At 49.6% G+C, this 24,680-nt stretch overlaps 3 protein-coding genes across 5 annotated transcripts in view; 2 read left to right on the top strand and 1 right to left on the bottom strand.

Moving 5' to 3' along the window:
* PUSL1 (pseudouridine synthase like 1) overlaps positions 1–4,795 on the top strand; it is a 45,206-nt gene extending 40,411 nt beyond the window's left edge. Inside the window, exons 7-8 of the mRNA XM_055001589.1 lie at positions 2,508–2,670; positions 4,520–4,795. Of these exons, the coding sequence (XP_054857564.1) occupies positions 2,508–2,670; positions 4,520–4,590 (234 nt within the window). The 3' untranslated portion in view covers positions 4,591–4,795. The remainder of the gene's footprint in view (positions 1–2,507; positions 2,671–4,519) is intronic.
* Positions 4,796–5,800: 1,005 nt separating this feature from the next.
* On the top strand, positions 5,801–8,228 carry LOC129344855 (lysophosphatidic acid receptor 6-like). Its single transcript, XM_055001762.1, has 2 exons — positions 5,801–5,854; positions 6,986–8,228. Exon 2 carries the CDS (start codon positions 7,134–7,136, stop codon positions 8,226–8,228), a length of 1,095 nt encoding a protein of 364 aa, XP_054857737.1. The 5' UTR covers positions 5,801–5,854; positions 6,986–7,133.
* A 444-nt stretch (positions 8,229–8,672) lies between these two features.
* On the bottom strand, positions 8,673–24,502 carry INTS11 (integrator complex subunit 11). Of its 3 annotated transcripts, none has more exons than XM_055001585.1 (18): positions 24,419–24,502; positions 23,666–23,810; positions 21,732–21,829; positions 21,554–21,627; positions 20,602–20,830; positions 20,088–20,186; positions 19,956–19,990; positions 18,800–18,938; positions 18,594–18,658; positions 18,147–18,336; positions 17,032–17,115; positions 16,841–16,930; positions 16,071–16,233; positions 15,002–15,109; positions 13,910–13,971; positions 12,013–12,155; positions 10,735–10,864; positions 8,673–8,877 (listed from the first exon to the last, which is right to left on the bottom strand). In XM_055001585.1, the coding sequence occupies exons 2-18, from the start codon at positions 23,691–23,693 to the stop codon at positions 8,812–8,814; spliced, it is 1,803 nt and encodes a 600-aa protein (XP_054857560.1). In that variant the 5' UTR covers positions 23,694–23,810; positions 24,419–24,502; the 3' UTR covers positions 8,673–8,811. The 3 variants fall into 3 exon arrangements, with proteins under 3 accessions (XP_054857560.1, XP_054857563.1, XP_054857561.1); XM_055001588.1 differs by having other exon boundaries at positions 24,473–24,493; XM_055001586.1 differs by lacking the exon at positions 24,419–24,502 and adding an exon at positions 24,191–24,275.
* Between the last annotated feature and the right edge of the window lie 178 nt (positions 24,503–24,680).

Raw genomic sequence — 24,680 nt, 5'->3', positions numbered from 1 at the left:
CGGGAGGGAACAGGTTATCGGTGCAATCCCACCACTGATTTGAGGAGCAGGTTAAGCACCTAGGACAACAGCAGGGAGAGGAAGGGACATCTGGAAGTAGCAGGAATGCATGAGTAGGAGGAAAGGACAAGTGGACAGAGCGGTCAGTGGCCTTGTGTTTTGTAGCAATGAAGGATTCTTGGCAGGGCTGATGTATGTGTCCACTGCCAGCCAACCAATACATGGTTGTTTTTAAAAGAGTATTTGGTGACTTGGTGGAGGGGAGAGCTATCAGCCCATGATGGCTAAATGGCTCGTCCTTGGTCAGAAGCAGAGGTGCACTTCTGGATACCATTGGCAGGAGGCAACAACAGAGAAGGGGCTGTTGCCTTCACGCCCTGCTTGTGGGCATCTCGATTTAACAGGATGCTGGACTAGATGACCGTCTGGTCTAATCCAGCAGGGTGCTGCTTGCGTTCTCGTGTTGCTGTCCGATCAGGGTCCAATCCTTGGTCCCCCCCTTGCTGTGATCATTAGCCACTGTCCAAGGGTCTCTTCAAGGCCTGCTGCTTGGCATCTGACAATGGTAGAGACGGAAGCTGGTCTCTTTGGCATGTCACAGAGCTGCCCCTCTGGTGAGCTGTGGACCCCCCCCCCCAAGGAACTGCCCGTTTATCCCTCTAGCTCACAATTGTCTCCTACATCTATCACCGGCTCACCAGGATCCCAAACGAAAAAAAGTCTTTCCCAGCATCTACAATCTGGGATCTTGACCGTGCCCGGGATTGAATCTCAGCCCTGCTCCGCACAAAGCAGGCGAGCAATAGGCCCTCTCCAGAGTTTAAAAGGATGGGGAGCTTTGTGGGTCTGCATTAACAGAGCAACACATTCGAAACTCTGAAATGCCACAACAGGTTTGTTGTGCTTCTCCGAGTATGGTTTGACTTGGGCGGGGGGGGGGGGCTCACTTCCTCCCCCACTTTGTTCCAAGTTGACATTTTGCCCTTTATAAGGGGATGTGGTTGGTAGATGTTTGTGGTTTGGGTTGTGTGTGTTTTTTAAGCGAGAAACACTTTCATTTGCACACCCTCCCCGTCTTTCTTGCCTTGCTCCCCCCTAGAAACAGCAACCAAGCTGTTGCATAACCGCTTTGAAACCCTCCCCCCCCCCTTGCCTCTGTGTATTCTTGCATGCAAAACCTCTCATTCGGAGAGTGATGTGGGTGGGTGGCAACACAGTTTCGGCTGCCGTTGCTTGACTTCAGGTCACGATCCGCCCACCAGAGCTTCACGCCTGCAGGAGCCGAGTTCCTCTGGCAGGTTGAGGCAACACATGCAGGTGGGGGGGGGCATCGTGACTCCAGGCAAAAGGAAAGACTGTGACAAGTTTCCTTCTATAAAACCGACAGGTGGTTGCTGTCTAGGTGGGCGGAAGGTGTCTGTGCTCACAAGCCGCCCTTAACGTATTTTTGTTGTGTTTTGAAGTTAATTTAATTGTCTTGCTGGGTCAGACCCAAAAATTTTACCTAGCTCAGCTTCCAGGGCCCAACTTGTCCCAAGATCACCTTGGAAGCATGCAAGCAAAGCCAGGGGGCTTTTCCTTATTTTCTGCGTGTGACCCTGGCATTCAGAAGAACTGCCTCTAACCCTGGAGGCTCCATTTAGTTACCATGAGTAACAGCGGCTGCTAGACCTCCCTCCCTTCCTTTTCATCCTGCTCCAAGAAAGCACTATGAAACTTTAAGGAATTTTGTTGCCTCCTTTCAAATCTTTCTTGGGGAGAAAATCCATTCGAATTTTCAGTTCCCCGTGGCTTTTCTGTATGGGTTGCTCTGATCAGCGTCCACTAGCGCTCCTCCGTTACATCCGATTTGGCCTCGGGACAAAACCACAAGATAATAAAATAGGATCACAGGTAGTCTAGAACAGAGATGGGTACGTGCAGAAATTTAGAACCCACGTTGGGTCCGAGGTGCTTGGGAGAAAGGCGAGGGATACAAATGTGTTAAATAAACAAATAACCAGCGCCTGTACTTTCAGATCTTAAGGACTGGAGATGGCAAATAGTTGTTTAGTGACATTTAGGCCTTGTGTGATAACTGAGCAGCTCAGGCGGTGGGGGGGGATTCTTAGCTGTGGAGGTGAGATTCTGCCTCCTGCAAACATCTCTCATTATGCCAATTCATCTGATATTTGCAAACGTTCACTCTCCACCCAAATTTTATTTACTTCATTTATACCCCACCCCTCCTCTCTTCCCAATGACAACCCAAAGCAACGTACATTATTCTCTCCTGTGTTTGAGCCTCACCTGTGAAGTTGTTTAGGCGGAGTGTATGTGATTGGCCCAAGGCCATCCAGAGAGCTTCAGTGGCAGAGTGGGGATTTGAACCCAGAACTTCCAGATTGTAGTCCAACACTCTAACCACTACACAACGCTGCCAGTCTGCAAGCTGGGGGGGGGGTCTCTGCTTACAGCTGATCAACTTTGAGCTGTCCCCATTCTCCCCCTGCCCCGTCTCATTCTAGGTGCGGCGAATGGTCGGCGTGCTGGTGGCCGTGGGCCAGAACCGGCTGCAGCCTCACCATGTGAAGAGTCTCCTAGAGTCCAGGGACCTGATGGCTTACCCCCAGAACACCATCGCGCCAGCACACGGGCTCTTTCTCAAGGAGGTGGAGTACTGCGAAGCAGGTGAGCAATTCCCCGCTCTCTTCTCATCAGCGCTTCGGGAGTTCTGTTTTGCCTATTCCTCTCCAAGCCGCAGACATCAGCTACCAGTTAAATCCCCAGGGCCTGCAGATCTCCCTGCTTTGCACCCATTCTCCCCTCTGCGCGTTTGGGCTCTGCATTTGAGGGACAAGAAAACAGAAGGGCTGTGCCAGGCAAAGGGCTCTGCTGGGCAAAGGGCTCTTTCACCCCTTCTTTCCCAGTGTGAACAGTAACCCATGGTTTCAGGGTGTTGTAGCCGCTCACAGTCATTTGTGGGTGGACGGGAGCAGCCGAAGGGTGTCCTAAGGGGCTCTGCCCAAGCCTCCGTCACTGCTCAGCTGCTGGTGTGGATTCAGAGCCCTTTGCCCTTGTCTCGGCTTGGGGGGAAAGCAGCTGGGGTTGCATCAGGATGAAATGTCCGAGATCCCCAGGCTCGGTCTGGGGGAGGACTGTGGCAGGCCTCCGGTTGCCTAGCCGTCGGTACCTGCTGAAGCAAGCAGCCAGCTGCCTGCAGCTTTTAAAATTTGTAAAGCTGCATTAGGGAGATGTAAAATATTTTACTGCTGAAGTTCTAACTGGAGTGAGCGGCTGCTTGCATGGAGAGAGAGCTTGCAGCGTGGACAGAGCAATAATAATGGTATGAAATGGCTATTAGCCGTGATAGCTAAATGGAACCTCAACATTCAAAGGGAGTGTATAGTCAGGGGTGAGAGGGGAAGATGGGGGAAGCTTTGGACCTTGCCTGTGGGAGCATCTGGTTGGCTATCATGGGAAGCAAGATGCAGAATTAGAGAAGAGGACTGGGCCACTCCAGCTGGGTGGGTCTTACATTCTTATGAAGTCCTCTTGACCAAGCATGCTCAAAAACCACCGTGAGCAGTTCCAGGCACTGAACTGCAAAGGCTCCCTCCGAGCGCCGGCTCTGTTAAACATTCTCAAGGGTGCAAAATTGTGAATGGTCTATTGACTAGCATCCCTTCTTCTGCACTCCAGAGTAAATAAATACCTCGTACCCTTAGCAGAGAAAAGCCCTCCAGAACATGTCCTATGGAATGGGACCGGGGAGTGCGTGTGCATCTTTGTGCAATGAGGGCTAGTGGGAGAACATGGCAGCATGCAGGATTCTACCATTTTGCTGTGCTGAGGGGGTAGTACAGGCCTTGGAATCGCAGGAACCCCGTGGCCAAATTCTGCGCTAAACTTGCAGCTTACAGAATCCCCCTCCGTGCATGAACTCCCCTCTGCCTCCCATCTCTCCAAACCACTCCAGAAAGGGCTTCCCCAAACGTTCGTTGCCAGACTGACACTCCTTGGATGGGGTTGGCTGAGATTAGAGAACACAACTTGAGGGGTTGGAAGGGAAAGGGGAGGTGGCGTTCCCAGGGACAGCCAGGCCCCTGGGCAGCCATCGGCCGTTGCACCTGAATGCAGGGTTGCCGTGGTGCCACCGGCCTCAGTGCTACTGCCCTGGCCGGCTTGGGGCTCACCAGCCCGCCGATGCAGCAAGAGGAAGCGGAGAGGGAAAATAGTTTCAGAACCCAGCAGCGAACCCCCCAAATCTACGGTCTTTCCCAGGGATTCCTACAGCAATGCCCGTAAATGACGTTACTTCCAGGTACTCCCCTGCCCCATTCTTTTGCTGTATTGGCAGGCGAGTTCCAGGCTGGCTGGTGGGAGGTGTTTGGGCCAGCCAGTCCTGAGTGGCCCAATACAGGACAGAATATGCAAGAACGGGAGCAGTGCAGAAACATTTACGGGGTCCAGATTGGGGTTAGAATCCCTGCTCTTTATTTTTTTAACATATTGCAATTTCCCTCTTTTTTTCCCATAGATTTGGAGATGGGAAGGACCGAGAGAGAAGAACCGTCTTCTTGGATGCATTGTGGAGCCCCAGAAGACTGACGGTGCAGTTGGGGGTGGGGGACAGTGTAGAAGTGCATTCGTCTTTTTTGCCGCGTGGGCACGTCACTCTCCCCCCATCACATCTACAGACCCTTGTCGATACAGATGTGAGCACCTCTGTGCGAAATGCAGAGCTGCTTGAAGGGAACGCAGCCCCCCCAAATGACTGCAGAATGAGATTTGGACTCCAGCCATAATACGCCTGGCCCGTCTACTTGGGGGCTGCCCGACAGAATTAGCGAGGTGGGGCGGACTGCATCATACCAAGGATTTGAGACCAAGTTTGTAAAAAGCCTGCTCCTCTTCCTCTTGGCTGCAGCAATGGGTTTGAAAACACGAGCAGGTCAGGGAAAGCTCGGCTCCTTGCTGCCTCTCGGGGACAGCTGGAGAGCGGGTGATGGACAGTGGCGAAGCGGGTAAGCCAAGGTCCCCAAATGGATTCTCGCCTCTGCCTTCAGTGCACTAGCTGGCCTCAGGCGATCCAATCCCATAGCCATTATCTGCATTAGCAAGATCGAAGTACTGATCCACCTTCTAAGGGTTTGGGGGCCGGGGGGACGATTATGGAGATTGTGTACGTCAAATGCTTTGAATACCCTGAAGCACCACCGGAATGCTAAAGGTTATTAAAAAAAATAGCTTGCATAAAACGTTGAGAGTGGTATTATCTTAAAGGAATCTGATTTTTGACTTTTGCTCGCTTTTTCAACTTGGACCATGCCTGCTCATATTTGTAAAAAAGAATTTCAATTCCGAACAGAGTGTCTCCAAATCGCTCTACAGCAGTCCTGTGTGTCTTGCACCTGGCTTGCCTACATGCAGGTGAGCCCTGTGGGATAGCAGCTAGCAGGGCCAGGACGAAGTCTGGCCTTCCCAGGGCTATAAAAGAGGGGGTGCTGCTCACTCCTTCACCTGGCCGCACCTAGCCTGGCAGGTCTGCAGTGAATCGAATGGGAGCCATCAGGTGCTCGGAGGTACTGTCAAGGTAGCCGCAGCTTGCCTGCACCGCCCTCCCACCTCCGTTTCGACTGTAAACCTCAGCGCTGGGGCTCCGCTCGTCACTTCCTGTGGCTTCTTGCAGTGGAACAACAGAAGGCTTTTTCCCCCTTGCCAAAGTGTACAGTGACAACTCACTCAAGAGAGGGGAGAAAGAGGCAGCGTGAAGTCCTGGCGACCCTGTCACGGAGCAGCTAGCCTGGCAGCAGAACACCAAAGATCACGGAAGCTGGCAAGTCCCTCCATGATCCAGTAGGGAAGGTCAGCGGTGAGTGGCCGTCTCTCTCTCCTTTGTAAAATGGGAAGGCTGTTCTGGCCAGAACCACACTTCCCACCAGAGCCAGCCAGCTGCCTCCAGGGAGCTCAGTCTGGGGCAGGAAGGCAAAGTGGCTGTCCTGCCCCATGGCTCTCTACGAGTCCATCCCAAGCTGTCATGCTGCATAGCTGAAAAAAGGGCCCCATTTGAGCCAAGACACCTGAGAAAGCTCAAGAGCAGGGCAGGAAAGCAACCGCGTCTCCCCACTACATACAGGCCTGTGGTGGAGAGTGCACACGAGTCCTAGCTGACTTATGGCGACCCCTGGTGGGGTTTTCATGGCAAGAGAGGTGGCTTGCCATTGCCTGCCTCTGCAACCCGGGTCTTCATTGGAGGTCTCCCATCCAAGTACTAACCAAGGCCGACCCTCCTTAGCTTCTGAGATCTGACGAGATCAGGCTCACCTGGGCTATCCAGGTCAGGGCACACCTGGTATTTGGAGGTAGCCTGCAAGAAAGATGGAAGCTCCATCGAAACACCTTACCAGACTTCTCCGTGCCTTTGTCAAGCTTTTCTCAGAAGTCCTCTAAGTGCGTGTTGCTGTGTCTTGTACCAATGACTTTGATTTCACATGGCACGCCAGTTGTTCTTTTGTCTTTCCTGGCCTTGCTTCTGATCAGCTCCCTTTGCTTCTGGAATCCCCCTTCCGAACACAGCCAGCTAGCCAGCTACCTCGCTCCAGGAAGCTCAAACAGGCCAGGAAGGCACCAGCCATTCCGTAGCACGAGGAAGAACAATCTCCCCACGCAAAAGGAGGATTTTGTAACCCTTTGCGAAGGTCTCCCCCCAGTCATCCTTCTTTCCTGAACACCCCGTGTGCCCCACTGAGAAGGGACTCCAGTGCTTGGAGTATTTCTGTCTCTCGGTTCACCTGCTTGGGTTTAAGCTGAGTAGAAACAACTTACAGTCTAAGGCAAAGGTCGTTCCCAACTTGGCCACCCCAGAGTCCTCACAAAGGAGACGTTATCAGGACCCCCAGCGTGTTTTTTCGAAGGTCAGGGCTGGGGTGTGGTTCCTTTTCTGCCCCTCCCCTTTTCCACAATCTAAACCTGCCAGTTTAACATTTTTCTCTTTGCTTTGCAGCTGCGTTTTGCACTAGAACTCCGGCTTGCCTGAATGTGAAAACGGGGCCTCTCTGGGAACCCAGAAGAACAAGATCAAAAGAAGGCCCGAACCCCTCCGCAGGGCGAAGCTTCGAGTTTGCCAGGATGGCCTATTAAATGCCTTGTGGATGCGAAAGAAAGCCTCTCCAGGCACGATGGAGGGGAGAGGCCCATCGAACGGGACGTCCGCCAACGAGAGTTCAGTGTGCCTCCTTCAAGCAGACTTCCAGTATTCCTTCTTCACTGCTGTCTACAGTACAGTCTTTGTTTTGGGCCTCTTGGAAAACACGGGGGCTTTGTACCTCCTGACCTGCAGGGCGGCCAGCATGCCCCGCTCCTTCGTCTACCTCGTCAACTTGGCCGTGGTGGACACCTTGTTTGTCTGCGTCCTGCCATTCAAGATCCACTATCACCTCAACGGCAACGACTGGATCTTCGGCGACGTGGCCTGCAGCCTCACCGGCAGCATGTACTTCGTCAACATCTACCTCAGCATCGCCTTCTTCACGTGCATTTGTGTCGACCGGTACGTGGCGGTCCTCCACCCTTTTGCGTACATCAGGATCAAGAGCGGCCACTACGGGATGGTGGCGGTTGTCCTCTGGGGGGTGGCAGCGAGCATCACGATTCCGCTCATCCTGGGAGGGCCTCTGACCTTCCGCGAGAGCAACAGGGTTGCCTGTTTCGAAAGCTTTGGAGCAGGAATTTGGAGAGGCCGGATGGTTCCTTACAACGTCTGTGCCCTGGTGTTTGGGTTCGCCATTCCCTTTGTGGTCATCTTGATCAGCTACCCTCTGATTGTTCGGCGCATCTCGCGCATCCCCCGCAGCGCCCGCAAGAAGAAAGCCCTGGGGACCATCTATCTCATCCTCCTCATCTGTACGACCTGCTTCCTTCCTTACCACCTCACCCACTTGTTCCACTTCCTGATGCGGGCCGGCCTCATCCGCAACTGCCGCTTTGCAGCGTTCATCTACAAAATGCGCCGGGTCACCTTGGCCCTGGTCAGCTTCAACTGCTGCTTGAACCCTGTTCTGTACTATTTCACTTCGGCCGGCCAGCGGTGGCGCTGGAGGTGGCGTTTCAAAACCCCGGCCACAAACATCTACACCATCAGTGGGAGACACAACTGCAAGCACCTGTGCGCTCGAGAAGTGCGGCTACGGGATGGTATGGAGGGGGCGACGTTGTCAAGAGCGCCCAAACAGCATGGCGGACTTTAAACAGATGATGCGCAGCGTGCACGTTCTCAATGCAGAGTAGAAGACGGCGCAGAATGTCACGCTTGATCGGGAGGGGGATCACGGCTGAGCGGCAGAGGAGATGCCTTCTCTGCAGAAGGGCCCGAGTATCTTCCTCCTAGGTACGATGAAAAACCTTTCGCTGCCAGACAGGGTAGACAGTTCTGAACCTGACTGACTGGCAGTTATGTCACGTACCCAGAATACAAAGGAGTCCCTATTCACAAAATATTGGGTGTGACATACAATTCCATGGCTTTTTTTAAAGCAAGTAAGAAAGTCATGGGCATTAATTGCCAATAGATTTGCAGACGGATCCAAGTTCCCGGGGAACCAACTGTGTTTGCGATTGGCGCTGTGCCTGCAACTGTAAAGGACTCTCCCCAGAATGGTACCTTTATCTCAGTCAGCCGCTCTGTATTTATCAGCAAAGCTACTTTCATTAAAATTTATTTTAAAAGATAAATCAAAACCTACAGTATTTACAATGTGTCTGCAGCACCTACTGCCTACGGGGGGAGGGGGCTTCCCAAAAATGCGGGGGGGGGGGGAGGGAGGGAGGGGTTCATGCTGTAATTTGAGGCAGGGCCTTCTTCAGCAAGGAAGTCACATAGCTTCCCATTTCTTCTTCCTGGATGCAGAAACCAAAAAGAAAAAAGCATTGTTTGAAAATACTTCAAGCGTTCTGTCTTAGTTGGCTTTCGAATTCAGTACTGCAAGACTGGCAGTAGCCTAAAAGCTCAGCTTGGGTCCCCCCCCCCACCTCCCAAAAAGCATCGTAACTTGAATGCCAAGAGATTTATTGTGGTGCAAAACTTAATAAATCAATTCCCCAAAAGTGCTGCAGGGTCTCTCTTTACTGTCATAGGCTTCACACAGCGAACCCTTAGAACTTTTTAAAAAAGGATTGTGCATCTTATGGGAGAGGAGAGCAGGTCTCATGAGTGCAGGAAGGTGCTGCCTCCTCCGCAGTCCAGAGGGCCCTTCGCACAGGAGGAGGAGGAGCTGCAACATGGACTGATATAAATGAGACCGTTCCAGCTCTGCCGCCGTATTCAGGTCCCTTTCCCTGCAGTCCTACTTGCAACCGTTTTTGAAGAAGTCAAACCTCATTTACACCTGAGCAACAGCTAGCCCAGAGCACAGAGGCACTGAGAAATCAAGAGGGGATTAGCTTTTCATGGTCACGCATTCACCCACTGATGGTTACACAAGCTCAGTATTGTGAATTGTAAAGTATATGTTCTAAAAAAACATAAAGCACTTTAGGGAATCCATGCAGAGAATTCGGTATTCAGTGCCTTGCTGTTTCTTTTTTTAATTAACCCAAGTTCCTAGCGCTTATGACTGCAAAGATACACTTTGAACCTGCTGTGGTTGGGGCAAACTCCAGAAAGATGGACAGGATTTGCAGGGGTGAAGGGATGGGGTGGCCATATTGTGCATAGCTTCTATCCAAAGGAAAGAGACTGGGTCAGGCACACAACAGCATTGTGCAAAATTGCTTGGCTGGTATTGCTTGCCGGTTTTTCTGTCTACATACAGCAGGCATAGGTTTGCCAGTCCCCTGCTGGGGGTGGGGGATCCCCTGCTCCCACCCTCCACCCCCATCCCTGCTTACCTGGCTGGGGGGTGGGGGACGTGCCTTGGACTGAGTCAGGCCCAATTTGGGTCACTGCGGCACGCAGGAGCGCTCCCATGCTCCGCAGCAGCCCAATTCAGTCAGATTCGGGCCAGATTGGGCTGCTGCAGAGCGCAACGGCATGGGAGCACTCCCAAGGTGGCACGTGGCTTGCGCGATGATGCCTCTTCCCAGGATTGACATTACTGCGCAGGCTGGGAGCACGTGCGCACCATGCATGTGAGTAGGGCCCCCCAAGGGTAGGTGCTGGGCCTCCAACCTCCCGCCCAGGGGTTGGGGGACCAGGCAACACTAAGCAGACAGCTTGGGCCAGAGACTACCAGCAGCCACCTCTGACGGAGACAGACATTGCACCAAACAATGGTTACGGAGGAGGCCTGAACTGAAAATCTCCGTTCTTGTCATCTCGCTGCCTTCCAAATCTGCCACAGGGAAGATGCAGCAGTGAATTTGCAAAGCTGAATGGCAGAGGTGGGGGAGAAGGGAAGCCAAAGTGCTGGAAGAGGCTCCCCTGCCAAGATTTGCCTGTGGCATGCTTGGGAACTCAAAACCATGCTTTGGTTTCTAGATTGTGGCTCATGCAGAGCTTGAGTTTGATGCATTGTCTGAATTCAGCCCCGAGTCTATCACAGCGGCCCAAATCCGGATCCAACAGCTCCTTAAAGACCAACTAGATCTCCACGGTACGAGCTTTTGAGAGTCAGAGCTCCTTTGACTCTCGAAAGCTCCTACCTTGGAAATTTAGGTGGTCTTTAAAGCGCTGCCGGACACAGCTCTTGCTCTTCGGCTGCACACCAAAACGGCTACCCACCTGAAATGATCAACGAAGAGCAAAGTTAACCTCACCTGGTACGTCCACGACACCAGCAGGAGTTTGGTACCAGGATCCTCTGACTGCACCGTGACCTGGATCAAGATGGACTCCACCATTATTGACGTGTCAGAGAGATGCTGAACAGAATACTCCTTCAGGGCGCTACAAAACACAAGCAGCGAGGAGGGAGGTACATTTTCAACCCTGCCAGATTCTGCTGCTCAGAAACCCGAAACTTATTTCTGTGAAATTTAATTTTCCAACAATTGGCTATCTCGTTTTTTAAAAATCTGAATATGCATATTTCTTTGGTGCAAAATAGGAAAGAGGGATAATGAGTTCAGGGATGGGCAGTGGAATAAAGCAATTGGAAAACTATTACGTATAGTTTCAGGCATAGGGCAGAGGTACTTAAAACTGTGGGTTGTTTTTGAAGAGACAGTGGGAGGTGGAGGTGTAAAGTCCTGCATCTTTCCCTCTCCACAATTAGCAAAACTGAGAAGGTAAAGCGATTTGTTTAATTTATACAACAGCATTCTGCTCTTCTGGGAGTAGAATGTTTCATTGTGGGGGGGACAGCATGCATACATTCCAGGCTATGGATCCTCCCCAACTACTGGCCTTTCTGGGGCCTCTCCACCCTGCAAGGCAAACATACACACAGTAGCTTTTAGTTATCAAGGCTGCAACCAAAACATCTCTCCCTGCCCCTGTCATTCACCACCAGATAAAGATGAGAAGGAGGGTGATAGTTAAACCATACCAACAACATCGTATATTGGAGCGAGATTTCCTAAGGTATCACAAAAATATATCAGCAATCAAAGCAGTTAACCTGGGAGGCCATCTGGGCAAGGCTGAAAAGTGTCTGTCTCCCCAAGTGGCAAAGGACAAACACAAAAGAGTGTAGACAAACACCTGTTCCTATCACCCATGTTAGAAGTGGGGCATCAAAATGCTGCTCCTCCACCTAGGGCAACAGCTAGGTGCCATTAGAAAAGGTCTCACAACCCATTCCCTTATTTTAGATAGGTTCCACATGGGATATTATGGAATACTGGAGATGCAGAGTCCCAGCACCGACGACTGTGGTTTTGTTTTCCTGTCTGCGCCCTGAAGCCCCCTCCAACGTGTGCCCTGGAGACGTCATCTAAAATCTCACAGGCTTCAGCCCACAAAGAACAACTTCCGTCTTGCTTTCCTTTCTCTCCAACGATGAATTCTCTCATAAGGCGGCTCCTTGCCCCAGAATCATTTGTTTAAAAACAAGCTGACCTTGGAGTACTGATACCCAAAGCCCAAGTACCCACCTCTTGAGGTGGTTGTAGACCCGAAGCCCCGTCTCGTGCTCCTTGCGGGGGTCCTGGAAGTGAATGCGGCAGGTGAACCGCAACTGGTGTTCCCCCAGCCCCAGTTCCTTCAGCGCTTGCTCAGGAGAGACCAGCCGGAAGCTCTGTCCAGAGAGAGCAGCAGGAAGACTTGCGTTAAATATTACACTGCACACACACACCACTGCAAAAAGAAACACTGCTCATAGTGTTGGGAGCCAGGGATTCAAGTTCTCTCTCATCATCAGGTGGCCTTGAGCCAACTGCAGTCTTGGCCTAACCTATCTCACAGTGGCCAATCAGCTCCCAAATCCAGGTGCTCTTTAAGATGAGACAAGGGGATCTAGATTTTTTTCCCCCAGTCCGGATTCAGACCTGGTTATGGCACAGAAACTGCCTCGGTTGCCCCGTTACGTGATCTTTATCAAGAGAAGATAAAGAGGGGTAGCTGTGTTTGTCTGTGGCAGCAGAAAAGAGCAAGAGTTCAGTAGCACCTATAAGACTAACAAAATTTGTGGTAGGGTATGAACTTTCGTGAGTCACAGCTTCTGCAGAAGTGAGCTGTGGCTCATGAAAGCTTACACCCTACCACAAATTTTGTTATTTCTTATAGGTACTACTACTCTCACGCTTTTATCAAGAGAAGAGCGAGTCCCAGGACTTCTCAGCAGCTTTCAGTACCATCAACCACAGCATCCTTCCGGTTCACGTGGCTAACCTGGGACTGGAAGATTCACTGTTGCCACATATGTCACCTCGAGCTACTTGGAGGAAGGGAGAGCAGCATATACAAAAGGGTCAGATATGGGGGATAAAATTTTACAACATACAAGCCCTCTAACTGCCCAGTCACACAAGTGAACTTTGAAAAGCAAGAGGAGACATGGTCCTTGACCTACTTCAACAAACGGGCCCGTTGAGAAAAAAAATTAATTTCTCATGCAGCTGTGTAGGCTCCGGTCTATAAAAACGCTTTCTCTCTGCACGCTGTTTTGGACAGATTAATAGGCCAGAGAGATTTCTAAGGCCCGAGGCAGAAAAAGATCCATTATACCACTGCACTCAAACTTTTATTGCATTTTTGATTGAATATACTGCAAATTGTTACACTGTGTAATTCACCTTGCGCCTCAGTGGGAAATGCAGACTATCAAAAGGAGAGAGTAAATATAATAAATAAATGGAAGCACCTTCCCTGCTACCTCACCGCCACCCTCAAATATTTTTTGGTTAGGCGCTATTTAGCTGTGCATTTTAAATCGCTGCAAACCACTTTGAGTGCTGAAAAGCTGTGGCTGAAAAGCTGGGTTAAAAAAAAATCAATAAAAAGGTCCTACACAGGAGGGGGGAATGAAATGTGGCAAATCTTGCTCTCTGAACAAGGAGTGGCGCCAGGGTTTCTGGTGCCCGCAGCCAGCCAGCCAGCCAGCCGGGCGCGCGAGCATGCACGCGCGTGCGCACACCAGCCTGCATGTGACATCACGGGCGTGCGCACGAGCCGGCCCAATTGCTGCAGCGGGCGGCTGGGACGGTGCGCAGGTGGCCTCCCAGCTCTCCCGCTCAGTTGCCCTATGCCGCCCCAAACGCCTGCCCGTGGCTGCTGTGCCCGGCTGGGGGCGTGTATTGGTGGCGGCGGCAGCGCGGGGCGGGAGGGCTGGGAGGCTGCAGCTCCATGGCGTGTGCTCCTGCCCCCAGCGCCTCCTCCGGTGCCCCCTTCCGCACCCTGAGGCAACCGCCTACCTGGCCTCAATGGGCGCAGCGGCCCTGTTCACAAGATACTTGCTAATGGGGGACAACTGGTTGTCTGAACGCCAGCCAAAGAAAGCGTGTTAGCGCAGAGTTAAAGAGAGGTCACTCTCTCCTCGCTCCTTTTGCTTACGTTGTCCTTTATGATCAGGGTGCCGTGCATGAGTTTGGGCTTCTTCAAATCCGGCAAGGGACCTGGAGGCAAAGGGAAGAAGGCCAAAGCAGTCAGACGACCACCTTGCAGGTACTCTGCCGCCAGACTTAAAAGACTTCAAAGTTCACATTCCACCTTCCAAGGCCTCTGCCAGTGGTGCTCAAGACACGCCACTGCAGTCTCTCCTTTCTGCGATGAGGTTTGCTATTCTCCAGCCCGGGTTCTTACATCAGCAGGGCTGGTAAGACTTCAGGATGAGTTCTCAGAGCAGTCGCTTGGATCGGCCAGGGATGGATGCCAATTCGGCTTAGACTGGAGAGGGTGCGCAGGTTCGTCCCGTAAGAGGCCTTTGGGGTTGGGCAGAAATCCACCCAGTCCAGCATCAACAGAAGGCCACAAGCAGGGGCATAAAAGGCGACAGTCGCCTCTGAACAGGGAGGTCTCGTCCAGACGTCATGCCTGACCCCCTCAGAGATCTGCCCTCCACATGCTCAGATTATGGGCTACCTGTACGGTTACTGGAGGATATTCTGAAAGATGCTAAGGTGTGTGTATATATATGGGAATGGAGCCAAAAAGAACCTGGGAGATTCCACCTAATGAGGCTGCACACGAAATGCAGCTGTTTATTGAAGATTCCTTTTCTTCTGCACCAATTGGCTCTTCGTCTTCGTTTTGCCTTGGGGCAGCCCTCGCTTTTTCTTCATACTAATGTGAGAGTAAATCTCACTGAAATCCGTGGGGCTTACTTCTGAGTACACCCATGGAGAACTGCACTCTAGGTGTGATTACTGTGCAATGCAAATCAAAACACCAATTTAACCTAGTTTGCTATCAGGACACTTTAAGCTTTAAGCTCCAAGCAAAGGCTGGGAGTATTTAGGACAGAATTTGCTCCTTGCTCAGCTAGAACTACATTTCCCAGGGTCCCTTGGATCACAGCATCGCAGCCGGTTTAGAACCAGAACTGGGCAGTAGTGCAAACACGCCCCGAGAACACAGAAAACTAGTGCCCCAACTAGTCTCACCCCCTCCAAGCGGCGCCCACCTACAGGCCATCTGACATATTACCAAGAGTGCATTCTCTTTTCAGCAGCCCGAGGGAAATGTCGACGGGGATGTTGGGGCTGGTGAAAACGGTCACCGTCTCTCCGTTTGCAGGCATATGGCAGCTGACATCTGCGTGCAAGAAAAACACAAGGCGTAAGAGATGGGGGATTGCAAGAGAGGGAGTGCTGAATCTTTGCAGCCCAAAGGGGTATTTTTATCAGCAATACCTTTTCTTTAAAAACCTGGGGAAATATAGTTTTGCAGATTACTTTTATGCAGCTGGCGTGTCAGACCAGGACCTGGGAGATCCTTGATTAAATCCCCTCTCGGCCACGAAGCTCACTGGGAGACCATGCGCCAACCGCTCTCTGCCTAACCTACCTCGCAGGGTTGTTGTGAGCATTAAAGGAAAGAAGGCAGAATCAAGTACAGAGCAGCACCTTGGAGGAAGGGCAAGACAAACTCAGCGTCAGCTTAGCGCTCAGTGCTGTGTGAGCCTCAAGGGCTCGGTCTCCCCCACCCCCAAACACTTCTATTCTGGCTACCGTTCACGTCGATCCCTCCCGTCTGACACCTTGGCCACTTTCTGCCACAAGCAAAGGCCTCTTTCATCCAACCGACATAACCAGCTCTAGAGGTTCGTGTCGTATTAGGAAACTCAGCTGTTGCTTCCCATGTCTGATCCCAGAAATAGGCAAACAGGAAGGGAGCCCCCTACACCATATTAAGACAGAGAACGCTGCCAGGGCCTAAGCTGCAGCTCAGATGGGCAGGAAGGGGGTCGGGAAGGGGCCTTTGACGGCACTTTCAGCCTCTGTCGACGAACACAGCCACCGTCGCTGGTCTTTCAGCCTTCACCTGATCAGAAACATGATCCCCATTAAGATTTTAGTTGCCACCGAGGACTGTTGGGAATTTGGTGGAGTGGCTGCCCACGTGATCTGGCTACAGGACAGGAAGCAAACTAATCCCTCAAAGATAACTCGAGAGAGCAGTTCAGCGATGCCCTGGGCGGTGGAGGAATCCACCAATGACAAGCCCTCTTGTGCCGCCGTGACGAAAGGCACTGCAGGGTCTGCTACTGACGTACGGAACTCCTGTTCGATTTTCTGCTTCAGGAACTCCATCTTCTTTGCCTCGCCGTGAACTAAGAGGACGTTGCGTGGCTCGGCCTGGCGGATGAGTTGCATGATCCCCTTGGCATCCGCGTGGGCGCTGAAGGACATGTACTCCACCTGCATCTTCACCTCTAGCTGGAAGGCATAAGACAGAGAGACCCACACAGCATCAACCACTCACGTCAGGTGCCATTAACATGGTTTGCCAACACCCATGCCAGGTAGTCAACTGCCAGGCCGTCTCAATTTGCAGCATACGGTCGGATCCTTGCTAGGCTTATTCTGGGTGTTTTCTGAGCAAGGATGGACTCAGATGATAAATCAAGGGGCTAAAACTCCTAGGGAAAGCTATATTTTGTCCTTATGTGGTGATACGTACCCTGTGGTGTAAAGGAATGCTAACCCAGTCCACCCAGGGGTCCAATTTTGGTGTAAGCCTGGATGGGAAACCTCCTAATGCCTCTAGATCCAGGAAGGAAAGTCTGGGTATAAATAAATTTTCCCAGCAAGTCAAAAAAGAAGACACCCTCCTCTCCACAGCTAGCAAATCACAACGGAATCTGGGAGGCCACAGTTCTACCACTGCAGCCGTGGGCAAGTTACCTGTGGCCTGAAAGCAAGCGAACACAGCCACCGAGCTACATTTTTACACTGTGCACCTAGTCAGTCCTTTCTGAAAAAAAGGCAATTCATAAATACAACAAAAATTAAAGGAATTCCCTCTTTGAAACGTTCAACTCACAATCTGCCTCCCCTCCATTTCCAGCTTCCGTTGTCCGCCTAGAATTTTGTGGCCCACGGTTCCTTGCACGCAGTACCCTGGCATGATCACCTGGGAAGAAAATCCAGAAGGAAGCTGCTTAACATTTTGACCCTCCACCAAAAAAGAAAAACATGAGAAAAGCACTTAGCTTAAAACAAAGGCTTCTGTACCATGTTCTTCTCGTTACTGGCCCATTTCTTGAAGATTTGTAGGGACTGCCCTGCATGAAGCATGCCCGGTGTGGCAAACACAACCTGGAAAAGCGCATGAAAAGAGTGTGCATCAGGGATAGCTGGTTTGCAAGGACCTCGGTTTTCATTTTAAAAATAAAGCAAGTTCTTTACGGGGTTAGAAGATAAGCTTCATAAACCCTTTTTTGACCTTAACGCTTTTTTATATGCAGGTTCGGCTACTGAAAAAACTGTGTTTTTACAAAACTCATAAACATTTAAGAGCTTATGTAGGAGGGGGAAGAGATATTTTAAAAAAATTATTCTATCCAGCATAACCATGTAATGGGTTTCATGGGAAAAATCTATAGGCACCCATACACAAGTAGATCCATGTTAGTCTGTAGTTGCAAAATAGTAAAGAGTCTAGTAGCACCTTTAAGACTAACCAACATTTTTGTAGAATAAAGCTTTCGAGAACTACGGCTCTCTATGGCATCTGATGAAGAGAGCTGTAGTTCTCGAAAGCTTATGCTGCGATAAAGTTGGTTAGTCTTTAAGGTGCTACTGGACTCTTTACTATCATACACAAGCATTCTCTGTGGTGGCCCCCACCTTATGGAACAGCCTGCCAGAAGTGGTCAGAAAAGCTCCCACTTTCCTGGCTTTCAATAAACTATGGAATTATTCAGGAGGGCTTTTCTACACAGGCAATATGGCTGTGATGTATGGAAATAGTTCAGAAAGATGCTTTGGTAAAAGAACAGGGGCTGTAGACTGTGTACTGTTGCTGAGAATATGTGACATTGCCTATGTCGTGTTAAATTGCTTCTGTTTTCTTTCAGCATTGTTTCAGCTCTCTATCAGATTTCTAATTGTTTTCAACTTTCTGCTATCCGTACCCTAATGCATTGTTTTATTGAACGTCCCAGCTGTTGATCATATTGGCCTACACTGTGCAACACGCCATGAGTCTCAACGAGAAAGGCAGACTATAAACAGGATCAATAAAATAAAATATTGAAAAATTGCCCAAACCAGAAATCTCTGACTCATTGTGGCCTCGCCTCCCACCCCTGCACAAATGAGTTTTAACCAGCCCCGACTGTGCACACCATCGGTCCTGGATTGTCGGCAAAGGCTCGGTCGAAGGCCTTGATGTGTTTGAACTCAAACATGTTTCTTTGGACAAAGGTCTTCCGGATCTTCTGGTTGGTCCACGTGATGAAGAGCTTGTAATAGTGGTTGGCCTTCTCCGTCAGCCCCGTTGAGAAGTAGATGGGTGCTTTTAAGTTCATGCGTTCCCTTGGGAGGAAGGAAGGAGGAAGAGACGAAGTCAAAGTGGTCCAGCCAAGTGAACAGCCGCTTTTTGATGTTCATCTTAGACTTCCACAAAAACAGTCACACAAACACAAAGTACCCTGTGGAGTAAAAATGCCAAGAGAGAGACTGTGGAAGAGACAGTCTTTCTCCAACAGGCAAGGAGTCACAGGACATGGAAGGACCAAGGCAGACAGCAAGAACAAAATTAAAGGGGAAAACAAACAAGCATGCCTCTTTACCAGAAGGTCTCCAATAAGATGCAGAGCTCCTGAGCCCGTCCTAGAGCAAACACCGGAATCAGCACCTGGAGAGGAGAAAGCAAAGGGGGGGGGGCTTAGATGACCCTGCCGTCAAAGCTCAGGATGTTCAAGAGCAAAATCTCCCAAACTGCCTCAGAGATCTGTTGCATCAGAAAGGCAGGAGGCCCTTTTTGCGAAATACACACTTTTCCTCCTCGCTCGACAGTTTCGTGGACCTTCTTCAAGAAGTCCCGCTCCCGGCAGCGCTTGGAATCTCTAATGGTTGTGGCGTAGGTGGACTCGGAAATGAGCAGGTCAGGACGGCATTTATCAATCCAGGCAGCTCTGAAGAGAAACGAAGAGCCCCCAAGAGACTCGGCGTGCTGATCAGCCACAGCAGGCCTCGAACAGATCTGTTCTCTTGCACAGACCTCCCTTTATAACCGAGGCGCAGAACACTCTCCAACCAAGCGGTGGTGAGGTCAGAATCCAAGATCCTGTTGTGCTCGATATCTAATTTCCACCTATCCTTTTTCCTCCCATCCTTCCATTTTTATCCTCATACATCCCATGAGGGTAGAGGGGCCGAGAAAAAGCACAACTAATGGGGTTTATGGCTAAATTTGAACCCAAGATTCCCTGATCCTTCTAACCACTATACAACACTGCATTTCAAGCTGGTTGCTTGTGTGAACAAATTAATACCGGCCTCTTTACTTAAATTTCTATGGTAAATGTACTGGCTAAGTGCTGTAATAAAGAATCTACCGGCCTCTTTATACATTCAGTCTAATTTGTGGGACCGATCATGTTATGGGTGCTTGTGTAAAACACATTTCCGCATGTGGCTTTCTAAACAAAAGATGAAATATGCACAGATCTCTGCTACAACCTTGGGGTACCCTTTCTGGGACAGCATATGCAAGAATGATGGATCCTCCCACATGATTTTAATATAGCCTACCAACCATGGGTTTTCTATTGAAATAGGAGGGCAAAAGAGTTCTAAAGACAGGCTGCCCTCCCTCTTTTCTCCGTCTTTAAAGCAGTACACACCATCTCAGATTGGAAAAGGGAAGGAAATATTGCACACGAATCAAGGAAAGGGTTAAAACCTGAGAACCACTGAACAAGGAAGTGGGAAATATGAGTGACTGACCGGAGAAGAGGAGGGGACAGAACAGGGCAAATGGAAGAATGCAGAAAAATATCTAAACGGCCACATCAAAAAGATCCACAAGCGATTGATTCATGTGGGGCACTCATTATAACGTAAGATGACTGTAAGATTCCACCTGCCCACGCACCCTGCACTGCCGTCACTGAAAGAACACATCTGTGACCATCAATCTTCCCACTTACCCCAAATGTCTGTCTGGAGTCATATTATAGTCACCCTAATGAAAAAAAACAAAACAAAATAAACCCGCTGAAACATCACAAATCATTTTCAATGGAATGAGTATTGCTAGAACAACTCAGCCAAGAACTTACGGTATAAACCACAGACTCGGCGCCCACTTTGATCTGGAACATGGCCGCCCCAAGAACGTGCCCCGCGTAGTATGCCTTAATCTCCAACTCATCATCCACCTGCAATGACAAGGCAAACCGAATCGAGTATTAAAGTAGTCCCAGCAAGTCCCCAAAGAAAGCAAGAGCTGGAGACCTGAATGACTCAGGAGCAAGGGGCTCAAAAGGCCAACTTCCAGGAATGAAGATCAGCTGATATTACCCTTAAGACTAACCAAAGCTCAGATGCATTTGACAAAGAGAGCTGTGGTTCTTGAAAGCTGCCGACGCATCTGACGAAGAGTGCTGTGCTTCTCGAAAGCTTGTGCTACAATAAAGTGGGTTAGTCTTAAAGGTGCTACTGGACTCTTTCCTATTTTGCAACTACAGACTCACACGGCTGACTCCCCTGGATCTATGATATTACCCTGGTTTGTTAGAAGTAAGACTAGTAGACTCATTCGTATCATATCAGTCAGAGTTTGGGTTCCCTTACCTGGACTGTCTGGTGAAGATGGACAGCCACCACTTTTTTCATACAATCTTTGATCATCTGAGATGTAAAGAAGTTAGTCTCTCCTTTCTTGTCCACGGTGATTTTCCTGTAGTCCTCTAAGAGAATGGGGCAAATAGCCTTGGTTGGGTGGGTCATGTAAATGGGTCCATCATAGCCAACCATCTCGCTGAAATACGGCAGGGCCCCACAATGATCCAGGTGGAAGTGACTAAAAAGAGACAAGTTGGACTTTTTAAAAAGCAGTAAGGCTCATGAAAGGTTAACTATATTAATTCCTGTTAGCCAAGATTCTACACAGAACCTCCACATTCAGAGGCAGTATACCTCAGAGAGCTTGCTGCTGGGAACAGCTAACAGGGACGGCTGTGGCTTTCATCCCTTGCTTGCTAGCTTTCTAGAGGAATTCAGCTGGCCAGTGTAAGAAAGTGAAGTCTGGCCCTTTGGCCCTTCTGAAGCCAAAACAGCAGAATCCTGAAAGCTCATTTAAATACCTCAAGGCAGTGACCCACTTATAACACATTAGAGATTCTGTGCAAGAGAAAGCGACCTTAACTGTAAGCTCTGCACACAACAATTTTTAAAAGTATCTCCATTCAAGAACCTGAAACCAAGTTCAATAATCATTCACCTTTCCTAAGAGCTGTGGGCTAGAATTCTCTGAAACATGTTACATATTAATAGAGATGAGAGCTGCTCTAGCACAGTGGTTAAGTGGTTCAGCTGCAAATGAGCACTCTGCTGGTTCGAATCCCACTACTGCCATGAGCTCAGCAGGTGGCCTTGGGCAAGCCACTCCTCCCAGCCCCAGTTCCCCAGCTGTATTGTGGGGATAATAATAACACCAACTTGTTCACCGCTCTGGGTGGGGCACGAATCTGTCTAGAAGAGCAGTATATAAGCACAGTTATTATTATTATTATTATGTGCTCACCTGATGATGACACAGTCCAGGAAGTCGGTCAACCTTCCATTCTGAGTGACGTACGAGAAGTCAGGAAATCGTCTCTGGAAGACACAAGCGGCCCCTTGCACTGATCCACTTTCCTCTTCTGCCAGAGACCGGCTGCACGAGCTCCCGCCCAACTGTATCTATTCCCCCTCTCACTTACATCATCATTATAACCCATGTGCATCCCACAGTCCAACATGACATTCTTCCCCGCAATGGACACGAGAATGCAGCTCCGGCCCACATCTTGGCCTGCACCTAATATATAAAAAAATGTCAACACACATGGCTGCTGTAATGCTCCCAAAATGTGCAAAATATACAGGTGCCTTAATATATAACCTGCACGCTGATAGGTATACTTCAAATCCAAACACAACACGCCCTCCCCGATAGTCCTCTTCTAGAAAGGGCAGTTCCGGTTTTCTGGCTGCTGACTCTGGTAAGTCACGGCTGTGATTTCTGCCTTTTGGGGATGCCTTGTCAGCATGGCTTACGTCACTCCCTAGAGCCACTCAACGAAGATCAACACCCTTCGTAGTTAAATCACCATGGTGGAGAATGAAAGCACCATTGTTACCACACAGGCACAACCACATGCCTGTGAAATGGTTTGGGAGAATGTCATGTGTGCTTCTACCAATTCTCACATGGCAGCTGCTGCTGCTTATCAGAACACTGATTCTGACAATGAAAGCACTCCCTCCTGCTTGACTGTTAAAAGCACAGGATGGGCTATTGGTGAGAAAATAAACAGAAGGGATCTCCAATCACCTTCAGCTGTGCTCAACAGTACAAAGGGCGGGGCCTAAGTAGGCCAGTAACTGAGACAGTGCAAGTACATCCCTATTTTCATCTGTGCAACATTGGAAGGTATGATATAAACCAAGGCCAGGGGCTTGGTAATTTGACCTCCTGAATAACCTAACCATATGAATTTGCACCACTAGATACTGCTGTCCTTATGTCTGCTTTTCATATGGAGGGAATCCTGTACATAGTAATTTCAGGTAGGTGGCTGTGTTAGTTTGCAAGAGAACAGCAGGACTGGAGGCCAGTGATACCTTAGAGACTTTTTCAAAGCCATAAGCTTTCAAGAGTCGAAGCTCCCTTCTTCAAATACAAACAGGAGTTTTTCAGGGATCGCTGCTCCTCCCTGTATCTGAAAAAGGGAGCTTCAACTCTCAAAAGCATATACCCTTGGAAAATGTTGCTGGTCTTTCAGATACTACTGGACTCAAATCCTGCTGTACAGAGCAGGGCATTCCGAAGGGTTAGCCATCTTTTAAGAGAACGCACCCCTTACATCATTTATTTATTTATGTACTTATGTCATTTATAGTCCACCTTTCTCACTGAGACTCAAGGCGTATTACATAGTGTGAGATTAGTACAATCAGTATCAAGGACATTTCCATAAACAATGACATAAGGTGAATAAATACAAGTTTACAAAGACACAGCATTAGCAAGGGTCCAATACAGAGTTGAAGAAATGCTGAAACAGAGCATAATCAATTCTAGGCTGACATTAGACTACATCAGGGGTGGGCAATTGTTTTGGCTCAGGGGCCACTTTGTGGGAGCGGAGGTTAGCGGAGGGCCGCCACACCTTTTAAAATGATTGCATTCATTAGTAAACTTTGCATTTCAGAAAAGGTATAAATTGTATCATAAAAATCAATAAATATAAATTAAATAAAATAGTGGTAGTTTAATTTATTTATTGTGCTAATTTCATATCATCTATGGCTGCAAATGAGACAAATGTACCCTACCACACTTTTCTACAATTTTTTTGAAATCAGGAGTGAGATTGCTTGTTGAGATTCTCATCACAGCTTGCAAGTTAATGTCTGTCGAAGAGCATCTACATTTACTCTTGTTGATCTTCATGCAAGAAAAACTTTGCTCACAAATATATGTAGACCCAAATATAGAGAACATTTTCCCAGCACTACATGAAGCACTGGTAGCTCATAAGAGCACATATTTAAGACAACAGATAGTACATAAGGCAACATATTGGTGAAGTCTAAGTAAGGTCCTTAACTCGAGGAACATAAAACAGTCACCAGCGTTGACACAGCTTACCCAAAGGAGTAACTTTTATTTCAGGCATAATTACTTCAGGCTGGGAACCTTCAGGACTTCTGGGCTGCAACGGAGGCTACGGCACAAATCCCATGGAGACATCCAGATATCAGCAACTCAAAATACCAAGATAAATCAAGATGTTCTGAAGAAAGACAAGTGGGGTGGTTGGGAGAATGAAGCGAAGAAGATTCTTTATTCGGCAGAGTTGGAAGAAAGGAGAAGGATGCAGTTTTTTAAAAGTTAGTGATCATTATTGATCAACAAATATTTCTGGGTGCTAGGCTGGAGTTGCCAGCTCCAGGGAGGGAGATTTGGAGGTTTAGCCTGGGGAGGACAGGATTTGGACAGGGGAGGGACCTCAGCAGGGTCCAATGCCACAGAGCCCACCCTCCAAAGCAGCCCTTTTCTCCAGGGGAGCTGATCTCTCCTGCCTGGAGACCAGCTGTAATTCTAGGAGGACCCCAGGCCCCTTCTGGAAGTTGACAACCACAAGGCTTTCGCTCCTGAGGCGCTCCCTCATACCCTCCTTCCGTTTCCATGGCAACGAGCCCCTCTTCTAAACTCCTCCCATCTCCCATGGGATGCTCCAAGGCTCGATCTTACTTGCACTGCGACGGACCACACCGAGCGCATGCGCATACACGCTTAAGCTGCGCTTCCGGCAACCGGCGCGCGCCCCACACGCATGCTAAATCACCTCATGCGGGCTGGCTTCCCACTCAGTTTGCGCGTGTGCAGTCCGCAACCCACCTCGTCTTCTGTGTCACACGCTCACGTCGTTCTTGTTTCTCGGTCTCTTCTTACCTCCATTTTCCCTTCCTTCGTTTTGGCCTTTCGCCCGGCGCGCAGTACACTATTCTAGTTCATTGTTATCTCCTATTGGTTAGCAGTACACAATACTACAGCATTCTTAGTTCCTATTGGCTGGTGGCCGCGAAACACCGCCTCTCTCCTTCTTAACATCCTATTGGCTCTAGCACCAGCGGGGCCCGCCCTCATCTCTTTTTCTACT

This window comes from Eublepharis macularius, chromosome 17 (genome assembly GCF_028583425.1).
Source record: "Eublepharis macularius isolate TG4126 chromosome 17, MPM_Emac_v1.0, whole genome shotgun sequence".
Classification (NCBI taxonomy): Eukaryota; Metazoa; Chordata; class Lepidosauria; order Squamata; family Eublepharidae; genus Eublepharis; species Eublepharis macularius.
The sequence above is the reverse complement of the archived record's forward strand: the minus strand, read 5'-3'. Positions and strand labels throughout refer to the sequence as shown.